Source organism: Thunnus thynnus, chromosome 4 (assembly GCF_963924715.1).
Source record: "Thunnus thynnus chromosome 4, fThuThy2.1, whole genome shotgun sequence".
Taxonomy (NCBI): domain Eukaryota; kingdom Metazoa; phylum Chordata; class Actinopteri; order Scombriformes; family Scombridae; genus Thunnus; species Thunnus thynnus.
The window spans coordinates 30,215,408-30,241,506 of NC_089520.1; the positions used below are offsets into that span (position 1 = coordinate 30,215,408).

At 39.1% G+C, this 26,099-nt stretch overlaps 2 protein-coding genes across 4 annotated transcripts; one reads left to right on the forward strand and one right to left on the reverse strand.

The window, feature by feature from the left end:
- Positions 1-663: 663 nt before the first annotated feature.
- eevs (2-epi-5-epi-valiolone synthase) lies at positions 664-7,860 on the reverse strand. The gene is made up of 5 exons (XM_067588283.1): positions 7,523-7,860; positions 3,953-4,586; positions 3,260-3,499; positions 2,834-3,086; positions 664-2,096 (listed from the first exon to the last, which is right to left on the reverse strand). The coding sequence occupies exons 1-5, from the start codon at positions 7,663-7,665 to the stop codon at positions 1,999-2,001; spliced, it is 1,368 nt and encodes a 455-aa protein (XP_067444384.1). The 5' UTR covers positions 7,666-7,860; the 3' UTR covers positions 664-1,998.
- Positions 6,136-26,099, forward strand: zgc:113054 (uncharacterized protein LOC541322 homolog). 3 transcript variants are annotated; one of them, XM_067588280.1, is made up of 11 exons: positions 6,136-6,229; positions 12,569-12,758; positions 12,838-12,929; positions 13,031-13,263; positions 13,485-13,721; positions 13,806-13,880; positions 14,016-14,232; positions 18,932-19,140; positions 21,147-21,219; positions 23,637-23,754; positions 25,295-26,099. In XM_067588280.1, the coding sequence occupies exons 1-11, from the start codon at positions 6,175-6,177 to the stop codon at positions 25,488-25,490; spliced, it is 1,695 nt and encodes a 564-aa protein (XP_067444381.1). In that variant the 5' UTR covers positions 6,136-6,174; the 3' UTR covers positions 25,491-26,099. The 3 variants fall into 3 exon arrangements, with proteins under 3 accessions (XP_067444381.1, XP_067444383.1, XP_067444382.1); XM_067588282.1 differs by lacking the exon at positions 6,136-6,229 and adding an exon at positions 9,276-9,345; XM_067588281.1 differs by lacking the exon at positions 6,136-6,229 and adding an exon at positions 9,453-10,026.

Genomic DNA, 26,099 nt, shown 5'->3' on the forward strand with positions numbered 1-26,099 from the left:
AATTTGTTTTATAATAGGCTAGTCAGACAGTATTGTGTGAATTTAGTGAAATGTGTAAATGAATTAGGATTCATTTGCACTGATATTATTTAGCCTGGAAAATACTTGGCTCTCAATCCTGAACACTTGGTTCACCACCCTATCTATTCCTTCAGGTTATCTCATACAATGTAATACTTATATGTATCATTAATACATATATTTATTATTATTTGTTTTTATTTTTTCCATTTCTGAATGCAACCAGAAAAGATAGGTCTTTTGATAAATCAAGAAAGTAGACTAAGCTCTACAGCAAAATAATAATCCAAATACTACTACAAGAGTACCCTGGATGCTATATATGAGTAAATATTACAATCAGTAATACTACAATATGTCAATATCAAAGTGCATTTTCCATGAACTGTGTATAATTGGAAATGTGAATGAGTAAATGCGTGCACTGTCCTGCAGTTCTTTTTGCACTGTTTTCACTGTGCGTTTGTGTTAAAAATCATAGCTTAGCTTAATGAAATGTGTATCCTTGCTGATTTGACTTAGTGTTAAGTTTGTCTAATGTTAATTTATGAGCACCGGCCTTGCCTTTTTATTGAAAAACTGTAATGATAAACATTTGAAATAAAGTAAATGAAGGTAGGGAGGATCATGAACATTTTTGAGTCTGCAAGATTACTAAAACACACACAAGCTGTTTGATAATCAATAAAAACTTTACTGAAGCATGGATATATTTCATAACAGGAGAGTAGCAAGAAAGCTACTAGTTACATTAGTTACTAGCTGGTGCTATACATACATGATAATTAAGTGCCAAAGTTGTAACAAACTTACAAAAAAGAATAGCTCTTCTCTCATTTGATCATTTGATTTGATTTGCAGCACCTGCTACTGTTACCATTTGCATAGAAAGGATTATAAGAACACATGCTGGACAAGACCGTGTAGAAAAAATTTATAGTAAGGCAAAATACAGGTATCTCAGCATTGGCCTTTGTTGCCATGTTTTGAGAGTACAGGAGCCGAATGCTATCAACTACAACAATTTTGCCCACAACAATATGAATAATGTAAAACTAGAGAACATACTGTGACAGTATTATATATTTCCTTACAAAATGTAAACAAATTCTCTTAAAAACATAGACTGAGCAAATGGAGCTGTGGTGGGTGCAGGTTAAAGGGATACTTGGGTATTTTTATACCTGGACCCTATTTTCTCATCTTTTTGTGTCTAAGTGACTAATTAGACAACAATTTTTGAAATTGGTCCAGTGTTGAGTGAGAGCACTGCAGCTGGCAGCCGCAAAACAATAGCAATGGGGCAATAGCATCCCGTCAATGCACATCCACTAAAAGTGCTTGTTTTGCCAGGCTCAGATTGTGTTTAGAAGTGTCTGACAACATTATAGAAAGGAATACAGAGAAATAAAACGTTATTCTTAACCTTTCACTTGATCCGGTCTGTTTTTTATTGTGTCTAACCAAGTCTCGCTCAAGGAGAAGTCTTGTTCTGAAATCTCTAGAGAGTTGAGTTGTTGTTGCAATCAGCTAAATATTCAGCCTTGACTCTGAAAATCTTTTACATAACACTAAGCTACGCTTTCTGCACTCCAACACAACAAACTCATCCTGACACTCCTCTCTCCAACTCTGTCATCGCTGATTTTGAAAACAACTCAACTCTTGTGAGATATCAGAATGAGACTTCTCCTTGAGAATGAAAAAAGTTTTATTTCTCTATATGGTCCTTTCCATTATGTTGCCAGACACTTATAATAACAATCTGAGCCTGTCAGTGGCATAAACAGACACTTTTAGTGGACATACATTGGTGGGGCGCTATTGCCCCAAAGGATTGCATTACAGTCTGTTTTGCTGCTGCTGGCTGAAGTGCTCTCGCTCAACACTGCACCAATTTCAAAAATGATTTTCAACATTAGTTAGTTAGACACAAAAAATGGGAAAATAGGGTCCAGGTTGAAAAATACTGACCCTTTAAGGGTCACAGTTGCTGTCTGAGGATGCACTCAGCTCATTGCACCATTTTTCGTACGCCTTGTGCAGGATCTCATAAGATGTGTTATTAAAAATTTCTGCAATGAGAAAAAGAAGAGAAAGAGAACATGGCTTAGTTATACTTTACATATCACATGAAGTCAGAATAACATGAGAACTAGTTCATGCCACAAATTTTATAGCAAAAAAATAAGTTGCTTGTTAGTGGATTAAAAAAAAAACCCTTATGAGTATTTTGCTGATCTAGTGCCAACATTTTTCATTTCATTTAAACGACACAACAAACATGGTTAAGGTAAGGGAGAGATTGCCAACAAGGTTAAAGATGGGACAGAACCTCAGGTTCCATTGGGGAAGTCAAGACTTTAGTGCACCCATCCTCCCTAAACTACTCTCTAAGAGCCTGTTCAGATCAACATTTACAACAACAGAATTTTGGAGGGAAATGTGTTCATTTCACTGCAATCAAAATCTATCGATTCGCTTTCAGTTTGTCAGGTTAGTAACCAAATTAGGTTGCTTGCTAGTTAATTTGCTAACGATATATTAAGAAAAGAGCTGTAACGCCCACTTATGGTGTATAAAATCCTGTTATAAGCACTCCACTGGGAGCCTTTCTCTTTGTAACCTCATCCTGTGTGTTGCACTGCGAAATGGTCCTTCTTGTATAAGAAAATAAATTCTGTTCAATTTTGACACTTCGGCTCCGGTCTCTTTTGTTTAATGGTCATTATGAAGAAATTCTTGTAACAGAACAAACCACAGATGCTGCTGTTTTTCTGGCTGAAGGCAGCTTCACTCTTATGATTCTTACCTGCTTGTCCTAGACCAACAGGCAGAGGCATTCTGACCAGGCCACCTGAATGCTTCAGCCTGTCCTGCAGAGACTTCTGGATGAGCTCCATGGTACATGCTTGATGCCAGACAGGCAGCTCCAGGCTGACCATGCAGCTGATGATCCTTTGCTTTTCTTCCTCAGTCAACAGACCACTCTCTTGAGACACGTAAACCATGTAAGACATATCAATATTCACTGCCTCACCATGCAGCAGAGATGGAAGAACTTTCTGTGCGGAAAAGAGAAAAGTGAGACAATATGAGGAAAAATGTGAAATACGTTTTTTTCTTTAACAAAATTATTTCAAGACTTGAAGACAGAATCACACATCACACATCTTCTTGTATACAACAGCACGTACCAACAAAGGATTTAAAGACAAATGCTTCATCTACGTCTTACCATCTCTAATGCTGGGCTGATAATGTGGCCAAAGTCCACAAGTCTGTTTAGGTCATCCTCCCAAAGGTTGGGGGCAAGCTCCTCCAGCATGGTTGTGATGGCCATTCGAGTTGCTTGTGAAGCAGGCTCTAAGCAGTTGTGCCTATAGACAGTGTTATCACCCTGGAATTTAGTGTCCAACAGCGAATGGCCATGTTTCTCAAGAAGTTCAAAGAGCCCTCTATGCTTCACCAAGGCCATCTGCAAAGAACCGTCAAAAACATAGAAAACTTCAATGAGCAGTTCAAATAAGAAAGATAAATAAATAAAAAGCATGGAAAAGGATTTCTGACACCACTTCATTTCTTAGAGTCAACATGTATATCTTGTTACTACTTCAACTATACTATTAATGGAATTTGAAACTTGCCTTTGGTGACTCTTAGAGTAGTCAGTTTACTATAAATGGCATGTGTGTGTCTAATCTATGCTGACGACTTGTCTCCCAGTTATTTAGAATAACTGAGGTTTTCTTTTTCAGCAAATATAATATATTAATAAGTATATATAATTATAATTATATTTATATTTTATATTTTATATTTTTAAAAAGCATGTCATGGTATTAACTGCTCTCAGTGATAATGGGATTGTCATTCCTTGAGGAGTATCAGCTTAAAGGTAAATTTTCCACATAAAGGGGCTTTAACATACCTTTAACATCTCTGCCAGCCCATTGGAGATGTGTCGCCGAGGAACAGTTTGTATGAAAGACAGGTCAAGGAAAGAAGCGGTGGGTGGAATGTAGGCACCCAGCTTGTTCTTGCAGTTTGCAAAGTTAACCCCTGTCTTTGCCCCCACACTTGCATCGATGTAGGAGAGCAGTGTGGTTGGGACCCTGATGTAAGGGGTGCGTCTCCTGTAGAGTGAGGCAGCCAGGCCAACTATGTCTAGGCACACTCCTCCACCAATGGCAATGATGGGCTCTGTGCGGCGGTCCAGGGAGAAGTTGTTGACCTCTTCTAGGATCTCCATTGCCATCTCCATGGATTTGTTCTCTTCAGTGGTGGGTAGAGCCAAGATCTTGTACAGGACATTGTGAGCCTCTAAATATTCAGTTAGCTTGGGGCCGTAGATTTTGTAGACCTCCTGGTCAACAACCACAAAGCGTTTGAGTGGCTTGTTTGTTTTTTTAATGTCCTCCAGCTGCTGCGGGTCGGTGAGGTGACCCAGCAGGAGTGTGTCGTTGCTTGGATCCAGCAATCCCTGAGTCTCAGTTACCTTGTAAGTAAAGACAATGGGGGTGACCACGGTCCAGCTGGTGCCCTTTTCTCTGATGCTCTCATAGCTGCCACACAAAACACATTAAAAAATATTTATTATTATGGTTTAGCTTCCAATTATTATATTTATTTTATATTATTTTTCTGTTTTTGTCAATAAATTGCACTACATGTGCTCAGTTGCCAGTTTATTAGGTACACCTAACTAATACAAACACAGTCTGCATTCAGTTCAGACTTTATGATGGTTTTTCAACTTGGTGGCACTGCACCCTGCTGCTGTTGATTCAAATCACAACTTTGTCTGAAAGCACCTTAATTCCTACCTTCATTATAATGTTCAGGTTTTGTTGAAACCATTTTAGAGTGGTGTAGAAACTTGAGAATTTAGTCTGCCTTCATTAATATAAATTGGACAGACAAAATATGAGAAACACATTGTTAAACAGGATACAAATCAACAACATGGCTCTTTCCATAGAATTATGATAATCATAAATAGTTTGCTTCAACATTACAGTTTGTGAAAAACATGCAAATGTTGCACAACCAGTGAAAAGGGCATGTTTTTTTAGTTACACAACAGGACACTAGCACTGAAATCAATAATTAAATAAAACATAAATAAAAAACCTGCAGAAAAAAACACTAAAGAAAGGCAAAACTTGCAATAAAGAATGAATAAAAGAATACACTTTTTAAAAAATACCTATGACAAACTGCAGCCAAATCTAACAGAAATGCACAAGTTGTTCACTGATATTAGCAACCTATCTTCCAGCTTGGCCAAATCTCACCAAACTGTAACTATCAAAAACAACAGCTGATATCTCCAGGGTCTTTGCCTGGCCAGCATCAGTTTTTCCGTCTATTAGACAGAGGCCCTGTTTGACTCTAAAGGACTACACTGAACTTGAGCACAGTTAATATCTTACTGCCCCCAAAAACCTAAGATATAAACGTCAGTGCCTCCAACATTCCTTGTCCCTGTTTTGGCTAGAAGCAGCACAAACAAGTCATTATCACCCCATACACTTCATCTGGAACAAACATGCCAAATTTATCTCTAAAATTCCACTCCAAAACTCACAGAACAGGCAGATCAACAATGCTCAATATGATATTTCTCAACACTGAGGTCTTTGTACAGCTTTTTTACAATGAATTGTGATTTTTTTTAATAGGAATTTAGACACTGGTCATGTCGTAGTTAAAACTTGATTCCTCCAACTGGTACACTTTTCAGTTAATGTAGTTATTGCTGTATTCCCTTAAGCCCTCTACATGTGATTCTAATAGCTTTCTAAAGGTGTTAGGTTGACTGACAGCTGAATTGCTGCATGTCATCTATTTCCCCCGGAGACTATTGGTTTTGAGTTGTCATCATTCACAAGTACTGATGTGCCAGAGGGTTTGTTAGACCAAACCATCTGAGAAGTCGTCCTTGGAAACTGTTTGGAAAATGGCAGGCACTTTCAAAAAATACTTTCACAGGTGATTGGACGAACCATCTGTCAATCTCCGTCTATCACAGGCTAACTTCTCACTGTCACCACAGCTAAACCACACCCATATCTGCCAATGGTTCCTCATGCTGATTGGTTGGAACCACTGTTGGTTCGGACACAAGCATATTGCTTGAAGCCTGACAAGATGGATTCTTGTGTTATCTCAAGAATCAAGCTGCCTCGCAGGGTAAATTCACAAGGTATGGTCTTTCGAAAACTTGAATAACTTCAGGCCAAATTCCAGCTTCAAAAAATACTAGAGACACTGGTTTTGATTTCAGCTGTCAGAAACTCTGTCAGTCTGACTTACATGCAACACATAGCACTGCTCTTCACAGGTTTATGATTAAGAATAGACCTGGATGCCAGAAAAAAAACATCCACAGCCACAGAAGTGCTGCAAAAGCCTCAGGGGAGCTGCAGCTGAATGCCAACAAATCAACCATAATCAGCCTTTTATCTTTGTTCAAATAAAGGTTTTTACTAGCCAGTGCAGAGGTACAGACCCATTTAGCTCTAAACTTGGGCATATAGCCCCAGAATCCTGAAAAATCTGTTAGAAGAATAGTGAAAGGGGCACTTTATGATAAATGACACTGAGCAATAACCGAAAGTCCAAAAAGACAGCTTATTGGTTGTTTGGTCAAATGCTAAAAATTACCTTTACCTATTGCACTTGTGCAAGGTCAAAAAACCCTTTAGGTCAAAGGTCACAGTGGATGGTTGGCGTGCAAAGCACATGACTTTGACATCAAAGACTGCAGCTACCAAAAGTCAATGTTAGTTTCTTTTAACTGTGAGGACAATCTTTCCTTATCAAGGACCACAGTTTTGCCTAAACTTAACCTTACTGCCCTTCCCCCAAACCCCACCTTGCAACATCTAAATATTGAGACAATAGTGTGACTGAAACTGAGACTGTCGTAAATCATAAAACTGCCATTGAAAAGAAAAAAAAATAGAATGCAAAAAATGTATCAAAAATAAAATTAGATTGGATGATTGTAAGCAACTTGTTATCCAGCATTTCACTTTTTAATCTTCATGTTTTTCAAGACAAGAGATTATTTAATCAGTCCATGTTTTAATTTGCGTGTCAGTGTCCAGTTGATTCATGTCAAATTATATAATGTTAAACACTAAAGTCTCTATTTTTAATTGACAAATTTCCAGAAGTTTCCCAGTGGCTGTCTTATTTTACACTGACTACACAGTAGTCTTATACTTAAAATCATTTGTGTGCAGAACACACACAGCCAAATACTAACTAAGGCATAAATTCAAAATACTTGAAGTTAGAGCAACCAGATTAAATGTTTGACTATGTGTCAGACAGTGCTACCATCAGGCCAATTGTGAAACGGCATCCTTTTCCCCAAATTTAACTTTTAGAAAAATTATCCTGTTTAAAATCTACTCAGGAGAAAAGCAGAGAGACAAGTGCAGTTATAATAATTTAGATTACTATGAGGAAAGAACATTGTTACACTCACATTTTTGCAGCAGAGACACAGTCAACTGTGTCCTTATTGATTCTCTTCCCCAGTTTGCGTGTCCATGTGCCTTTGACCCGTACTAAGCTATACTCAGTTTTCTTTTCTTTGGTATCATTGTTCTCCAAATGAACCTTTCCCATTCTTGAGGTGATGACTGTGAGTTTCAGGTGTGAGCAGAGCTGTCGAAAGTCTTAATGAAAATGCACCAGAGGAGTCTTTAAATACAGTATACTGTAGTATCCAGAGGATGCCCCTAAGACAAGGGAGGAGCATTTACTGTCAGTACTCTTCACATGCCATAGCATGTGTTGATTACATATAACAATTTGTGTAACTCTGAGGTAACACCTTGCCTTGGATAACTACAAATGAAGCTGTCATCACTCACTTTTATAGCATTACCTAACTGTATGACATACCATCATTAAAATGAAGATAAATATGGTTCATGATGAAGTTAGAAACTGACAAATGCTTTTGCTGTTGGATTTAAGTTTTCTTAAATCTTAAATTCTTAATTCTTAACATTTTTTTGAATGAAGACAAACGACCTTGTTTTGACCTTGACTGCCACAAATCCTTTTTTAAGCCCAACAGATTTCCACAGCCCACAGAATAACTATTCTAGTGTGAAAACATGAAGATACCAAAATACCAAAACTGTGGTTATGATATTTGCACCACAAAAACAATATTAATAATATTACTGTTCACTAATAATAATGGTTCACAACAAAGCTCAACCTCACAGGTTAGGCATAGGCATAGGAATTGATATATACATCAACAACTGATTCCACTTGACAGATGTATTGTATTTTATCACAAACTTATGACAAAAAGTAGCCCAATGAAAGCCTAAAAGTAGGAAAAAATATTGGAATATACTGTAGCCTAACCTTTCATCTGTGGAAGCTGCACACATGGTACAAAAGGTAATCAAAACAACCTAGCCAAAAGAAAAATTTACGCCCAACACACAATCACTGTAAAAAGAAGGGATTGGGATTGATAAAAGAAACAAGGCCATCAAATGTGTGACATCATGGTCTATCCCCTATCCTATGCAGACATCCCCCACCAACCGTCTGATTTATCTTTAGTGAGCTGAGGTCAAGGTCTTCAGTAAATCTTGGTTTTTAGATGGGCACAATTTGTGCACTGGTGCTTGGTGCAAGTAAACTGTATTGTCTTAAATGCAAGGTTGCATATAAACACAGATAAAAAAAAGTACAGACATAAAAACAGCCCTTTGACCCAGTATGATGAGACTGGTAAGGAGAACAAGGCTACCATACGTTTGATGCCATTGTCTTTTCCTAGCATAGCTGGAACTGTCTCTTCCCTTTAGGAATGTTATAGAATGTTCTAAGATGCCCTAAACAAGATGTTTTTCTATAAACAATTGATTGAATGACTATGTGTAATGTGAAAGAGGTTGTTTACACCGAGAATTGTCACCCAACTCTGTAATTCTCAGCTGAATGGAGCCTTTTAGTTTATTTTGGAATTTTATTTTTGGTTTTGTGGCCCATAAATCCTCTGTCATTGACCCAGTTTCAGTGGAAAAAAAGGCCCATGAACCCACTGTGCACTACCTGCATAATATTAAGTCAAAGATTTTCATCACATAGTTTCAGCAAGCTTTTCTCACAGTGGACATTAGCAGGAAATCACAGGTGAAGTTAATTAAATTAATGAGGCGTCTGGTTCAAGGCTATACACCAGTGGGCCAGTATGTGTAATACCAGGCTTGGCACACCTGAATGGAATGCAGCTGTTAATCAAGTTATTTAACAAGTGCATTTGAGTTCAATGTGGTATGTTTTTTAGTCTTTTTTCTAATTTGATTTTAATGGTCACATTTCTACAGAACTGTACAATATTTGATAAAGGAGACAGACATGCACTTTGTATCAATAAAAGCACAACTGGGATCAGATCAAACTCTCACCACCAACCAGCACCAGCTTTGGAACCTGTTATTTTTCTGACAAGCAACGACTTGAGACAGACGCCTCTCATTCATGTTTTCTTTCCTTATTTGTGTAGTACATGAGACATGAGGCACGGGTATAAATAGCAACATCACTACAGGCACTCCAGTCAGTCCAGGCACTCCAACTTGGCTGAGGCTGTGGTTTCACCGACAAAATAATAATAGGCCTATTAATTCTGAAACTCCCAGATTGCTGCACATTGCTTCAAGACACCCCGTTTCATAATACACCTGTGATCCACGTTTTGCCCCTCAGCGGGGCTACTCTGTACCTGCGTGTCAAGAGTTACGAAAATTCACGGTGACGGACACGACTGAAGCACGTGCTATACCGTTGGATAATGACTGTTCTCTTGTGTTGTGCAAGCTGTCAGTCACTCCCCTTCTATTTAGCATAGCTGCTGTGATATAACAGAAACCCCACAAACACGATATTCTCACTGTGGCTGAAAACTGTCGATTTCGTCACGCCCATAGACGCGCACCATGGCAGCCGAAAAAGGTAGGATTATTATTTATTTTTTGCGTCGTGGAGGGGTCAGAGTAAATAGCATAAGTGTGTAACAGATGTCCTAACTTTAAGAACCAAACTCCACTGGGGTCCAGTGTGTATCACTGCGCCTCATTTGGTAGATATTCATTACATGAAGCTGCCGACACGCGAGTCTGCTTTCTAGTTCGCGATCTTAACTCAAGGAGACGGTTGTATACTGAAACAATGTATGTAGCATATAATGTGATAGTGAAGTACCTGTGAGCTCACAGCTCATTATTAAACAACACACCAATTATTTTATGTCTCTTATACATATACATATACATATATATATACTTAACTTACATAAGTATACATAACCTCTACCTTTACGAAGGTTACGTTTTCAGTTTTTGTTGACATTGTCAGAAAGGGGATAAATCTACTTAACGTTTTTTATTGAGGTGGTAGTGAGTGGTGGTGGTGTACTGGAGTGCATTATATTGAAAAGTGTAGCTAATATTTTGCCCTCCTCATGTATGTTAATAGAGTGGATAAATATTAGGAACACTTTTTTTCAAACAACTGAAAATAAATAAGCTTTGGAAAAGTAGAAGTTATGGCAGAGCTGTTGAATGGATTGCTTTAGATTGCGTTCCTAATGAAGTGGCCAGTGATTGTGTGTGTATGTACATGTATATGCATATATATGTGTGTGTGTGTGTGTGTGTGTGTGTGTGTGTGTGTGTGTGTGGTGTATGTATTTGCTTCTTTGTAGAGGAAACAACAATGTTGAGTCAAATTAGGGCTGAAACTGTCACTCAGTTGATCAGTCAGTGGACACAACATGCGAGTACAACATTGATCTGCAAATATGTGTGTATGTTATAGAAATCTTGAGCTCGTCAATTAAGAGAGTCCAGGAGATATGGATGTCTTATGCAAAAAGATCTGACAAACACAAACTTGATTGACCAAGCAGTCACAATTCAAAGTGCTGCTATAGACCCAGTGAAAAAGCACAGCAAATCTGAAGGAAAAGAGTTGAACCACTCTCAGTTATTCAGGCAGCACCCAGGCAACCTTGTCCCTAGTCACAACATCACTATAAGATTGTTTACTTTAGCACTATCTATATGGAAGCAATCATAAAGCCAGGTCAGCTAAACCTGGAAGAAGTAAGCTATCTGTCCGTCACTGTCTGCTTGTCCAAGGAGCAATTCATATATTACACATATATGAAAATTATGTCATCATTTTTCAAGCAGAAATGGATCAAATTACCTTGTTCCAGCTTCTCAAATGTGAGCATTTTTTCTTTGTCTCATGTGAAAGTAAATGGATGCAATGGGGTTTTGACTTTATGCTTCCACTCCACTACATTTCAGAGGGAAATATTGTACTTTCTACTCCACTACATTTATTTGACAGCTTTAGTTACCTTTCAGATGAAGATTTGACACAATGGATAATATAACAAGCTTTTAAAATACAAGACATTGTTAAAGATGAAACCAGTGGTTTCCAACCTTTTTGGCTTTTATGTCTTACAGAAAGCAGTTAGTAGTCGGGGTCTCATTTCAGATGTCTATGAGTGGTAGATCCAATATTTCACCAAAAATCAAAGATCAGAGAAAAAGTCCAAAAACTGAAAACAGATTTGTGTATCAGAACTTTGTTTTTGCTTCTTTCCTCTCCCATTAATCATCTCATGATCCCTCAGATTTATCTGGTGACCCTCTGGAGGGGCCTGACCCCAAGGTTGGGAACCACCGGGCTAAACTAACTAACTGTATATAAAGTAGTTGAAACAAGCTCCACATCCAGCAGCTACAACAGTAACATGCTGCTCTAACACTGATGCTTCAGTATTAATAATCTAATGATGTCATATATAATAATATATCAGTCAGAGGGACCAAACCACTACTTTTACTGCAATACTTTAACTACATTTTGTTGCTAATACTTATGTACTTTTACTTAAATTGGATTTTGTAATGCAGGACATTTACTTGTAATGGAGTATTTTTACATTGCTGTATTGGTACTTTTACTTAATTAAAAGATCTGAATATGTCTTTCACCACTAGGTTTTGGACTGTTTTCAGCAATTTAATGACATCATCATTGGCTTTAGGAAACTGTGATGGTAGTTTTTCAGTTTTCAGACATTTTATAGATGATAGCAAATAAATATACAGATGTACCAATATAACTTATTTTCTCCCAACACCAATTTTGATACCTCAACTCTTTCATAGACTTAAAATCTCATCAAGATCATTTATATGCAAGGTACCATGAGGACTTCAAGGATTGCTGTAGTGCTAAAATTTGAGTCTGTCATGACTTAAGGAAGATACATGAATTTCACAATGAAATTGACAAAGAAACTGTATTCAGTGTGGACTGACACATCTTGCTGATACCGAACTGCTAGATAAGGTTAGTATCTGCACTAATAAAGGCCTGGTGGATCAGATTGGTAGACCGACATTATATTGTCTGGAACAGGAGAGAGATCCATTCATTACTTAACTGAAACTAAGTTTTGTTATTCCACCAGTTCCTGACACCCCAATGGAAGTTCTTGTGGATCTCCTGACAAAAGCCAAGGAGATAGCCACAGCAAGTGGTAATATCCCAGAAGAGTTGGCAAGTCACCTGCAGAAGGCTCTGGACATAGCCAGCGGTCTAGATGACTACTTGGAGAAAATGACCACACAGGAGAGTGAACCCCTGGCAGAGCTTTATAAGTATGTACACATCATCCAAAGCTCCAGGTAGAAATAAAAGATAAATGTTGCTAATATCTTTATTTATGCTTAATTGTAGAAAAACAGTCTCTCATGATTGGGATCAGGTGCACAAGGAGGGCAAGACTATGTTCCGGCTTCCCAAAGAGTGCATCACTGGACATGTCGAAGGTTGGATGTTAACTTGTAAATTATATTATATATGTTCATGTCCATCACATTCACTGATTTAACATGTTGTGATCATTTGTTCTCTGGTGTGTTTTTTGTAGGCCAGACACTGAAGATGCTAGTCCACATGAGTCAAGCCAAGAGGGTCCTGGAGGTTGGAATGTTCACTGGCTACGGAGCACTGTCCATGGCCGAAGGGCTTCCTGAAGACGGCTGCTTAATTGCCTGCGAGTTGGAGCCATACCTCAAAGAGTTTGCTCAGCCCTTTTTTGACAAGTCTCCACATGGCAAGAAGATTACTGTCAAGACTGGATCTGCTATGGACACCCTGAAGGTGTGAGAAAATTAATCTATCTATCTAAATCTTTGCAAACTAATAATACATTAATTTAGCTCTTTTCCTTTTTAGCATTTACAATTGTTACAATAGTTACTGTCTGTTATGTCAGGTGCTTTGTGTAATCAGAGCAGGCTACATTGACTCTTCTTTTTTGGCGGTAATAAGTTAACACACTATGAGGTACATGGTCAATCAAAAAACTGTGTCCTTTTCAGGAGTTGGCTGCTTCAGGTGAGCAGTTTGACATGGTCTTCATCGATGCTGATAAGAATAATTACATCAACTACTACAATTTCATCTTGGACAACAATCTCCTGAGGTTGCAAGGGGTCATATGCATTGATAACTCACTGTTCAAAGCCAAGGTTTATCTTAAAGACGCCACAGATAAGAACGGACTGGCTCTTCGAGAATTCAACCAGTTTGTCTATAATGATCCTCGCGTGGAGCAGGTAACTTTCAAACCATTACATGCTACTGTATGTGTTTTGACAGTGATTGCTTTCTATGTTAACGATGTCCTTCTTGTTTTTAAGGTCATTATCCCTCTTAGAGACGGCATCAGTGTTATCCGCCGGGTATCTGTGGCTTCTGAGTGCTCCAGGACACAGGTACTGTTTACATAACCTCAGTGACCCTGTAAGAACATGGACTCACATTGTCATCACACCTGCACTGATATCTGTCCTTTAATTAATAACATCACTTTTACTGATCATGTTTGCTTGTCTTGTTAATGTGTTCAGAGTAAAATAACAGATGATGAGGTTTTCCGAGGGGTCAAGGGGCGCCCCATCCTCGAACGGATGCGTCTTGATGGAAAGGTGGCCTATGTGACAGGTGCTGGGCAGGGCATAGGCCGAGCATTTGCTCATGCTCTGGGTGAAGCAGGTGCAAAGGTGGCTGTAGTAGACCTGGACCAATTAAGAGCTGAGGCAGTGGCCATGGAGCTCTCTCTTAAAGGTAATGTGCACACAACTTACACAACTTAAGCATACTCCTGAACCTATCAGTTCTTCAAAGGATAGGTCCAACAGTCAGGTGCTCAAATGAACATTGAAACAGGTTTTACTCGCTGTAATCATTCCTCCTGTTCACACTGACTATTAGAAGATCCCTTCATAATGCACTTAAAATGTAAGTGATGGTGACCAAAATCCACAGTCCTCCTTCTGTGCAAAACTGGATTTAAAAGTTTATCTGAAGCTAACTTGAAACTTTAGCCATCAAATTAGTCAAATCAAGTAGATATCTTTCAATGTTACAGTCTTTTTAGTGCCAAAGTCCCTTTTTTGTTACTGTACTTCCACTGCAGCTCAACAGGGAGACACTGTCTGAGGAAACACAAAGAGGGAATTTTATACCAAAAAGACTACTTTACATTGGAAGATATCCACTTGATTTGACTGATAGCTGAAGACTCATATTAGCTTCAGATAAACTTTGAAAAGTTTTGCACAAAACGAGAACTTGCATTGTAAGCCCTTTAGGAAGGGGTCGTTTACTGCCCAGTATGAACAGGAGGAATGATTACAGCGAGCAAAAGCTTCAGTGTTCATATGAGCATCTGACTGCTGCTCTAAGAGAGACTTGAAAAAATGTAAATCTATCCCTTAACTCTGTGTGAAATTATGATTTAAACTGAATTTGGTGTATTCACACTGGCAGATTACAGCCAAACAGAAATTTAGTACTTGACAATGATAGCCACATGTTTACGTGCTGGCTAGTTGAACCAAAATTTCTTCAACCTCAATCATCAACTCCCCAATACAGCAGCTCAGCAGTGTCATACAGTATGAATGCTTTTCTAGAATAATTTTATTTTCTAGTTCTAGTTTTAGTATAAGTCTACATTTACTTCTTGCAAGTCACCTGCTCCCACAGTTGCTCACTTGTTAATCTACCATTAATGCTATTGACTGAATTTTGAATTTTTACTTTTGTTTTACCAGGAAAACCTCATTGAGATGAAAAATCTCTTTTGCAAGAGTGTCCTGTCCAAGACAGGCAGCAATGTAGTTTCAGACAAACATAAAAACAAGTAGTACAGGCAGATCTATGACAAACTCTTGTTAGTCAATATAAAGTAATCACGAATAAAGTTGCAATAAAAGAGAAAATAAAATTACGACCTTAAACCATAATAGAACTGGACTGAGAAAGCAAGCAACAGCATAGGCCCTGTTTACACCTGGTATTAACATCCGTCTTGGGTGATCCGATCACAAGTGGACAGCTCTAAATACAGGTGTAAACGCACCCAAGACACATTAGGACGGATTGAGATCCGATCACTCAGACCACATTCGAAGGTGGTCGGGTGCGCATGTGACCACCTTCATTTAGCAATGTAAACGCAATGCGTCCTGGACCACATTGAAGGACCGCCTACTCAACCAACGTCCTCTATTTTCCAGCAGACTAGGCAAGGGATTGCATTGCTGCCTCCGGGTCCAAAGCTGTTCAACTTGTTTTTTTCTGTTTTTCCCGTTCCCCTAACTGGTTTCCCTCTTCAAATTGACAGTTAGGATGGTAATTAAACCAAAACCAGAAACTAACTTGTTTTTCGCTTTTCTGTCTAAAAAAATATTTCAGAAGCTAAACGTCGCTGGATAGTTTCTTCTTTCCTGTCAAGTTGATAACGACAGTTTTTAGTTTTGCTGTGCTGCTCGACATGATGAGCTCAGGATTTATCAGGACGGCTGCTTTACTCCAAACAGTATGAACCTGGACTGTGCGTGTGTAACAGCTGACCTATTGGATGTGTAGAAGAAAACAGAACATTATTAACATTAGATCCTGACCACTGCTGTCGGCTTGTCGGAGATTTAAATAATCAGTGAAGTTATGCCACTGTGTCTTGTGCGTAAATGCACACAACTTCTCTCAATGGAGAGAGGCAGCTGCGGGAGATCACTGCATATTACTCTCTCTCTCTGTTTCTCTCTCTATAGAGCGGGGAAGTGAGATCCGATCACATGTGGTCACTCAAGATGCATGTGGAGACGCATGTTAATGCCAGGTGTAAACAGACGTACTTAAAGCTGTCTACTTGTGATCGGATCACCAGAGACAGATTTAAATACCAGGTGTAAACAGGGCCATAGATGAACAGATGTGGTGTCACAGTGCATTACAGTGCATATACTGGCATTTGCTCACAGTGCCTTATTTAACATTTAACATCAGACAGGGAACATATCAAAATGAATTTAGTTTGGAGAATACTACTAACCTAAATGCATTAAGATTTCTGTATTACACATCCAGAGATATGTAAAGAAACAGTCAGTACCATGAATAGTTTTCCTCTATATTTAAGGCAAATACACTAAACAAAAATATAAGCGCAACGCTCTTGTTTTTGCTCCCATTTTTCATGAGTTTAAATAAATGATCCAATACTTTTTCTATACACACAAAAGACTTGTTTCTCTCAAATTTTGTTCACAATTTTTTTAAATGCATGTTAGTGAGTACTTCTCCATTGCCAAGATATTCCATCCACCTGACAGGTGTAGCATATCAAGATGCTGAATAAACAGCATGATTATTGCACAGGTGTGTGTTGGACTGGTCACAATAAAAGGCCACTCTAAAATGTGCAGTTTTATCTTGAAAAAAGAAATTTATTAGGCACTCAACTATGGATTTCACATGATTAGGGATACAGATATGCATTTTCTTTTTTGGATGGGTGGACAGAAAGCCAGTCAGTATTTGGTGTGACCACCATTTGCTTCACGCAGTGCGACATATCTCCTCCACGTAAAGCTGATCAGGTTGTTGATTGTGGCCTATGGAATGTTGGTCCACTCTTCTTCAATGGCTGTGCAAAGTTGCTGGATATGGCAGGAATTGGAACATGCTGTCGAACACGCCAATCCAGAGCATCTCAAACATGCTCAATGAGTGACATGTCTGGTGGGTATGCAGGCCATGCAAGAACTGGGATGTTTTCAGCTTCCAGGAATTGTGTACAGATCCTTGCAACATGGGGTCATGCATTATCATGCTGCAACATGAGGTGATGGCGGTGGACGAATGGCATGACAATGAGCCTCAGGATCTCGTCACGGTATCTCTGCTTATACCTGCCCATACTATAACCCCACCGCCTTCATGGGGCACTCTGTTCACAACACTGTGTTTAGTGATAAAACTGCACATTTTAGAGTGGCCTTTTATTATGACCAGTCCAACACACACCTGTGCAATAGTCATGCTGTTTAATCACTATCTCGATACGCCACACCTGTCAGGTGAATGGAATATCTTGGCAAAGGACATAACATAACATAGATTTAAACAAATTTGTGAACAAAATTTGAGAGAAATAAGTCTTTTGTGTGTATAGAAAAAGTCTTAGATCTTTTATTTCAACTTGTGAAAAATGGGAGCAAAAACAAAAGTGTTGCGTTTATATTTTTGGTTAATGTAATTATTAACTTTGTTGCATCTCTGTGTCCCTCATTTCCAAATCATTTCTCTGCTGGTGCAATAAAATAAAATAAAAACAAAAAAACAAAACAAAAAAAGTATTTGGAGGAAAATATCCCAAGACTGCAACAGTATTCTCATGATACTCTAAATGTCACTGTAATTATTTAGATTTAAAAGATTACTATATTGATGGCTGACACAGCTTCACTTCACTTCACCTGTATCTTTAACTATTTAATTAGCAGTCTAAATTTCGTTGAGTCAATCACTAATTTGACATTGACATATATTCAATTAATTGCATATTTACTTTTGCTTTATGCTTCTCCTGTAATGTCTATCCCACAGTCTTGGTGCACATGTTGTGAAAGATGTTCAAAATAATCTCACACTACCATGATTTTATGATGTTGAGACAGTTAAGGATAAAGAAAAAATATTGGTTTTCATAAGTATAAAGGAGGTAACAGTGGTAAGATTTTTTGGGGGTTTTTATTCTGTTTTCGTGATGCATATGGTATCTGCTCTTGTTTAGTGTCATAACTGAAATAGTGATCCATAAATAGCCCTGTAGATGGAGTAATAAGTCAAAGAAACAGCCAGTAACTGAAGGGGATGCAGACAGTTGAAAAGTGTCATATCTTAAGACTCCTGTGGCAAAATGAAACAACTCCTGTGAAATCTGAGAGTCATTGCCTTATGTTGACCTCAAACTATACTATATTATATATACATACTATACTATTTCTAAAATACAACTACTATCTCTAACCACAACATGAATAAATTAGAGTTGTGTTTGTGCACTTAAAATGTGTTCCAAACATCATGAATTGTCAGTGTGGTGAGGTTTTGGTTTTTGTCCAGCAGATGGCAGCCTACTAAAGGATAAAATATACTCTGCCTGGCCAAACATGTTCCATCAAGCCTGTGTATGTGACAGAATGAAATGCCCCACACCTTAACAAGAAAGCACAATTCCATGTTATAGTAGAAGTTTCATTAAGTTAGTTTATTTAGCATTGTTGCATTGTGCATTGTTATTTTTCAAGGTTTTTTTGTTTTGTTTTTTTGCTTGCACATCCCAAGCAACATTGGAATTTGTAAAATAAACTTCTAACATTGTTCAAAGATAGATGTTGTTCATATCATGTATAATGAAAGGTACAATATGTACATAGTGTTATAACAGACACCCCTGTGTTTTTTTAAACAGGTATCAATGCCATTTCAATCACAGCTGACATAAGCAAGTCAGATGATGTCCAGAGGATGATTGACAACATTGTGTCCAAATGGGGAGCGATCCACATCGCTTGTAACAATGCCGGCATCAACATGAACTCAGCCAGCGAGGACACCAGTCTAGAGGAGTGGGACCAAACTTTTAACGTCAACCTGAGGGGGACGTTCATTTGCTGTCAGGTGTGTATCACCCGCTGTAAAAGCCTTGACTGTGCATGTGTGTGTGTGTGTGTGTGTATGTGTGTGTGTGGTAGACTGTGGGTGTAACAGAGACAGTTTTTTCACTTCACTGTTTTGTTCTATTGTGGTGCACAATTGTCATTCTAAAAAATACAAAAAATACACACATTCAAATGGAAATATTACTTAAAATCCTGGTTTAGTTTTCATCAAAGTCAACTAACGTAAAAATAATGTCATAAGAATTTCACTCTGTCATATACTACAGTACAATTAGCTGCAAAGACAAATTATGCTCTGAACAATATAAATGCTTCACTGTTGCTTTGATAAACACTATCTAGATATTTTGGACCTACCTGTATAAGTTTTAGAATATTAGATAGAGGAGAAAATTTTGAATATACAGTTGAAAAAGACAGCTGGCAGGTGTCATGAAATTCAGCACAAATACTTGATGTCAGTATTCACTTCAATGAGATACTCGTAATGTCTTGCTTGTATTACTTTTAATATACATTTTTCTTTGGTTTACCCAGTTCCTTTAGGAAACTTCAATTATTGTACAGAATCCAACTAAGTTTCCATTTTTATCAGAAAAAAAAACAATATGTGATGCAAAGGTATGATGTGATAATAGCCTTTATTTTTTTATAGATCACTTCACCTTTCTAATGGGGAAATTATTAACCCTCCTGTTGTGTTCTGGTTGAACTGGATTGATTTATGAGTTTTTGAAAATGTAGTTCATTTAATCTGACTGTCATGAGTTTCCATGACTTTGTCCACACAGAGCATCTGAACACACAAAATAAATTTAGATAATTTTCATTAAATTTTGGATGTTTTATTTAACTTTTGTACACCTGTGGTGTTCCCGGTCAAAAATGACCGCTCCATTAGAAATGAACTGGTGAGACCACAATTAGTGTATAAAATTGAGTTCAGGCACATGTCTATTCATCAGATGGACACACTTGCTCTCCCAGACCCCCACATGCATGTGTGTTTGAGCATGCACACACACACACACACACACACACACACTCTTCACTCCCCTTATTGGCTTCCATGGCAACCGCCATGAGAACCACACCTGTTGGCAATTCTCACAAACAATTGCAACATTGCTTCAATATTTTACAGAACTTTTCTCACAGTTCTGGTGTATATTAAGTGTATAAGTTATTTTGAGGCCCTGCTCACAATTCATTCTGCAGCAGCACAATGACCAAACAATATACTGTACGTGGGGCTCTCGATAATATCTTTGATCATGATTTGATTTCAAACCCTTGCTAAACTTTGACACAAAGTAGTCTGTGAAAATTGCATATTAGGTTTCATCTGATTATTTGTTACAGTCAAAATAATCCATTCATTGTTTTTTTTTTTAACTAAAAAACAAATGTATGAGCTCAGGTCATTGAGAAGTTCAAAACATATAATGTTCGCATCTAACACAACATTAGGTGATAATATATGTATTATTATGGATTTATAATTAGCTATAATGGGGAGATCATTTTGGGAATACAGAATTAATTAACATGAAACAAACACAAGAGGAGGGTTAAATTAGATATTTAATGAAACAAATTTGCCTCAGTGTAGCCATAAGCCCCAGATGTTGACCATACCTCATCATTTTGCTGAAAGAACCAAATTGATCCTGAATGATCTCTTCCTTCAGTTGTCTTTTTCTGTCAAAACTAGTTAGAATATGACCTAATTACTGACAGACCAACCATCTTAAGCTGCTCTGTAGTTACTAAAATTAGTTCTTAAGTATCTAGTCGCTGTCTGATGTCTATATATACACCCTGCCAGCCCTTGTTGCAGCTTTGAAATCCAGTCAAGTACACCAAGTGTTGTTTTAACTGCTATTCTTGTCTCCAAGGATAAACTACATGTGTTTGTGTTGGTCTGTGCTTGAGTTTTTGGTAGCATATCAGTGCCATAATAAGGTGTTTAATGTGTCTCTTTCCCCTGAATCCTTGCCTTAGGCAGCAGGTCGAGTGATGTTGAAGCAAGGATACGGCAAGATTATCAACACAGCCTCCATGGCCAGTCTAATAGGTGAGTGATGATTCTATTCCCCCACCTTCTCTCTGGAGCCCTTCCATGTCTGCTTTTAATCTCTCCATTTGGCGTGGAGTGTTGGGCAGAGAGGAGGAGGGGAAGGAAGTTAAATACATTTGTACTGTACGAGAGTACACATCACATTAAATATTAACTTTAAATATTTTTTATCATCAGACACTAAGTCGTCATATCTGAGTTCAGATCATTACAGCTGTAAAATTGACATAAGAAAAAAATCAGCTTTAAGTCTCTTACAGTGTCGCTGTTTATGAGAAAACCTAAGGTGCACATTTTGAACAAGATGCGCATTTTAAACAGGATTAGCCAGCTTTTCTCCTTAGCAACTTTTACCCCAGTTAAACTGTTCTATAGAGATGCATCCACCCCTGCATACAGTATAGCTGGAAATACAAAGTGTTGTGATTGCGTCTCACTGAGGCAGTTTTGCATCATAATAAACATCCCCCTCTCTGCGGAGCTGTCTGGAGGATGTGGAAGGCAACCTGAGGTCCAACTTGGGAAGGGAGGGTTCCTGTGGAACGGCAAAACCCCAGCCTGTGCCAACGGCCTTGTTTGAACAACGGAAGACACTTTTTGAGTTTAGTGAGAGCCTAGTAAAAAGCTATGTAATTCAGAGCCCGGTGTGATGTTCCTCCTCCAACAGGTTCCTCCAGAGGAACAGCAACACTTCATCAGCAGTATAGTCAAATCGCCAGTAAACCACTGTGCCATATGGGCCCCAGTCCCGACTGCAGGGGCAATCTGTAAAACAGGAGCATGCTGGCAAATAGAGGCCGGCATAAAAAAAATGATCAATTACTCACATTACGTACAGTCCTTCAGGAATTTACTTTATTGGTCTGGACATCTGTTATAATATTGTCATAATGTGTAATCAGATGGGACCTGTTCTAGCCAAGTGGAAGCCCAAAAAGCTGCCGTAAATGCCCAATTAAAATGCACAATGACAGCTTTTTGTCCATCTGCTGAATAGAATGTGTGTGTGTCCGCTAACCCCCCTCCGCACACACACATACACACACTCCCAACCATCAACCACTATTTTGCTGACTGATGGCCAGCAACTCAAAGACACCCAGACAGGAAATATCCAAGTTGATATGGTCACACTCTGCTTTTTGGCTGCACGATGACCTTACTGAGGGATTAGTGACACTCTCACACTCATACCTGCGGATCTCTGCTGCATATTAATGCACATTACAACAGCAGCGGCATCCTGGGGAAAAGAGTGCATCATTTGAACTCCTTATCAGCTCAGAAGAATTCCAAATGTAAAAGGCGTGCCTGATAAAGAGCATGTTTTCTACCACTTGAAATGGGCAATAAGTAGCAGGGTGAATGTTAAAGAGGGCTTTGGTGAATGCTCTCCTTCTACCTCCTTTTCCCTTCTCTGGGGATTACTGCTCTTTAAGACGGCGAAAACATCAATGCAGGTTTATTTAAAGGATGAAGGCATTTTCTGAATGGTATTTTGGGGCCGTATCATCAGGTCTTGAGCGAGGATTAGTGCTGTTAGGCATTTTGAGCTGTGTTTCCTGTCCTGATAAGTCGGATTTCACCTTCAATCTGCGTGTAAGCCCTGGGCTCTGCTCCTCCTCGCCTGCTCCTCTGAGGTCCTAGCCTACCCTTATCCAGCCCAGCCCAACCTTACCTTCGTCTGCTATCTCGCTTTACTCCACACAATCCCACTCAACCTCACTTTCAGCCATGGGGCCGTTGTCCCACCCTTTACATCTTATTTCCTCAGCAGTTTCCAACTTCTACCTCTTTTTCCTGCATGTTTTTCTCCTTTTGCCCGAGCAATATATACGGGATGCTCCAGCTTTTCTCCCCAGGACTGGTCCCTGCCTCTCCGCAGCTGGCCGGTATTTATCATCCCAGTCTCACATTGAAGCCATTTGGCAGTCAGATCGGCGGGTGATGAGGTTAACTACTAAAGTTGTATGTAACTTGGAGCCTTTGTTGTGATGATTAATCAACCAGCAGAAAATGAGCCCCTGTCTCGGCAATCCCATGCAGTGTGCAGCATCTGTGATGGTCAAGGCAAACAAATGGCTCCCTGCCTTTGTTGCTGAGGACAGAGCATAACTGGACATTATAAGCAATTAATTTTATATGGCTCCATCCGCAGAGTCCCCAGCAGCTAATGGAAGCTTTTATGTAGTATCCACAAGAAACCACATGAGCTGTAATATAAAATCTATATGTTGGCAGCTTTTCTGAGAAAGGAACTATTATATTTTTTCTGGGTTAAAAAATTACACTGAAAAAATAAAACAGATATTTTTTTAATGATTACCTGAGTGTTTCAAAAGTGCATGACAGTAAATGTTATCTTTATTAATCGCTTGGGTAACTGATTTTCTTGTCTCCTTTCTACCCTGCAGTCCCTCATCCCCAGAAGCAACTTTCCTACAACACCTCCAAGGCTGGAGTGGTCAAACTGACTCAGACTCTGGGCACCGAATGGATAGACAGAGGAGTGCGTGTCAACTGCATCTCACCGTAAGTGTTGTCTGTCTGCAGCCTTGGTCATTGTGCAGAAAGACACTAGTCCACCTTGAGTGTTGTACAGCATTGAGCTGCAAAAGGAAGAGGTGATTAGTGTATTTGCTTTCATATGAAAAGCCCCATTTGAGAATGATGCACTAATTTAAGTCCTCAAACAATGCATCAGTGCTTAATTAGATGACGTCTTGAGGGATGAATCAACCAAACACTTGCTCTAATTGTTCTATTCAATTAGGGAATCAAATTTGCAACCTCACTCCAAGTGTCGGCACAACAATAGCGCCTTGTTTGTATCTATTTGTCTGCGAAGCTGAGCAGAAGGAAGAAAAGAGGAGAACACAGAAAGGGCTGTGTGTGTGTGTGTGTGTGTGTGTCGGAGGGGGGGGATGGTGGTGTGTGTTAAGTGGAGCATCCCTTAGCCCCAGCCATCCTTGAGCAAATCCGTCCGGTGGCACGGGACGAGCCAGGCCCAGTCACAGCCCCAGAACAAAGCCCTCACACACGCGCCGCACTCAGCTTTATTTATCGGCAGCTTGTTTGCTAATTTTAATTTGCAAAGAAGCAATTCTCTTTCCCCTCGCTAACTGGGTGTCTCAATGGGCCGCTGATTTCTTTGAAGTGACAGTCGGTAAATATGCATAAAAAAGGGACACAATTAGCGCTCATGAGGTTGACTGGAGCCTGATTCCATTGGCAACTTTAGCCGCAGCGGTGATAAGCTGCATTATCTAGAAAATTGGCTGAGGGAAAACAGTACCTCTGATTGCCAGGAAAGGTTCCAGATAACAGGGCAGCTGAAGAGAAATATAATTGAGGTGGAATATGTTAACCAAGGTGTCACACGCTCCTTGGAAGTGCTAATTTAGCCAAATGTTGGAATTCCATATCAAGGCACCAAGATACATTGTACAATGATTCAGGCCTCACAGCTTTTAGTCACTGTCACGTCAATTGTTTGAAAAGTCAGAAGTCGTCTCACATTAGGCGCAAGCAGGCGTGTTGACATATTTATTTAAATGTCAGCTCTGTGATGTTTTACTGTTGACAGTGGAGAGAACTGCATTTGTTGCGACTGAGAAGTGGTGTCAAAGCGCTGTTGCACACCAGTGCAGCCACAACACCAAAAGCAGCGTACCTGTTTTCTTATAAATTCAACCAACATAAAGTCCTGTCTTAACACGAAAGTAGTTCAAGCCCATTTCAATTAGGAACCAGAGCAGAAATATGAGGGAGCTGCATATAATAAGTACTTAACCAAAGGCTATGAGCAAATTATGCCAGACGTCCCCTTTATACCCGTGGGCTCTTCCTGAGATGTGCCAGTCATTAAAGTGCCACCAGTCCCGCAGTAAATATCATCAGAGATGCTATGCCATGCCCTTTCTTCAAAGGATAATTGGGTTTATTTTTGTCACCAAAGTGGTAGCTCTGAAACAACGCTGTCACTCCTGGCTCTGAACTGTGATGCCTTCTGATTTCATTGTGGTCTTTTTTTCCCCTCTTTCTCTCTCACTTTCTCTGTCGTTCTTTTCAGGGGGATTGTTGACACCCCTCTCATCCACTCGGAGAGTCTGAGGCCTCTGGTGAAGCGCTGGCTGTCAGATATCCCTGCTGGTAGACTGGCTCAAGTGACAGACCTGCAAGCTGCAGTGGTCTACTTGGCATCTGACGCCTCTGACTACATGACAGGGCATAACTTAGTCATAGAGGGTGGGCAAAGTCTGTGGTAGAGGGGGTTAGATGAAGAGATGAGAACTTTCTCTTTTTTTCCCTCCTTCTCACTCTCCTGGGGTTAGTCTCAGAAATAGGTGGCACCCATATTACTGTATTTCTTTTTGACACATTCACAGCAGTGTTAGTTTAAATGTTACTGGAACGTCTTAACTTTTGGTCAGTTAAATACCTTGGTACGATGACATGATTTTGTCCTCTGTGTGTCCCGAATAAGTTCAGTTCTGTCATGTGTGTTATGACTCTGGCACACTGAACTTTTTAGTGGACAAAAAACACTTGCTAACTTGCCAGAGAAAATATCTATGAAGTCCACAAGAAACACGTCCATATTGTTTTGTCACAATTTCTGCTCAATAGTATGTTATCTTGATATTATTTTATACATACACAATATTTTTATTCAATGTGACTGTCAGTGTCTGTCTTAAATGTCATTGAAAGAAACTGATCTTTTTTTATTGTATCTATTGCAAAAGTGCAGAGCATACTTGAAAAGTTTGGTTTTGTAGTTCAGGTTTATTTTTTACCGCACCATTTTCATACAAATATAGTTCAAAGTGCCTTGCATGACAATAAAGGGAATGACACTTTACATGCAAAGTGAA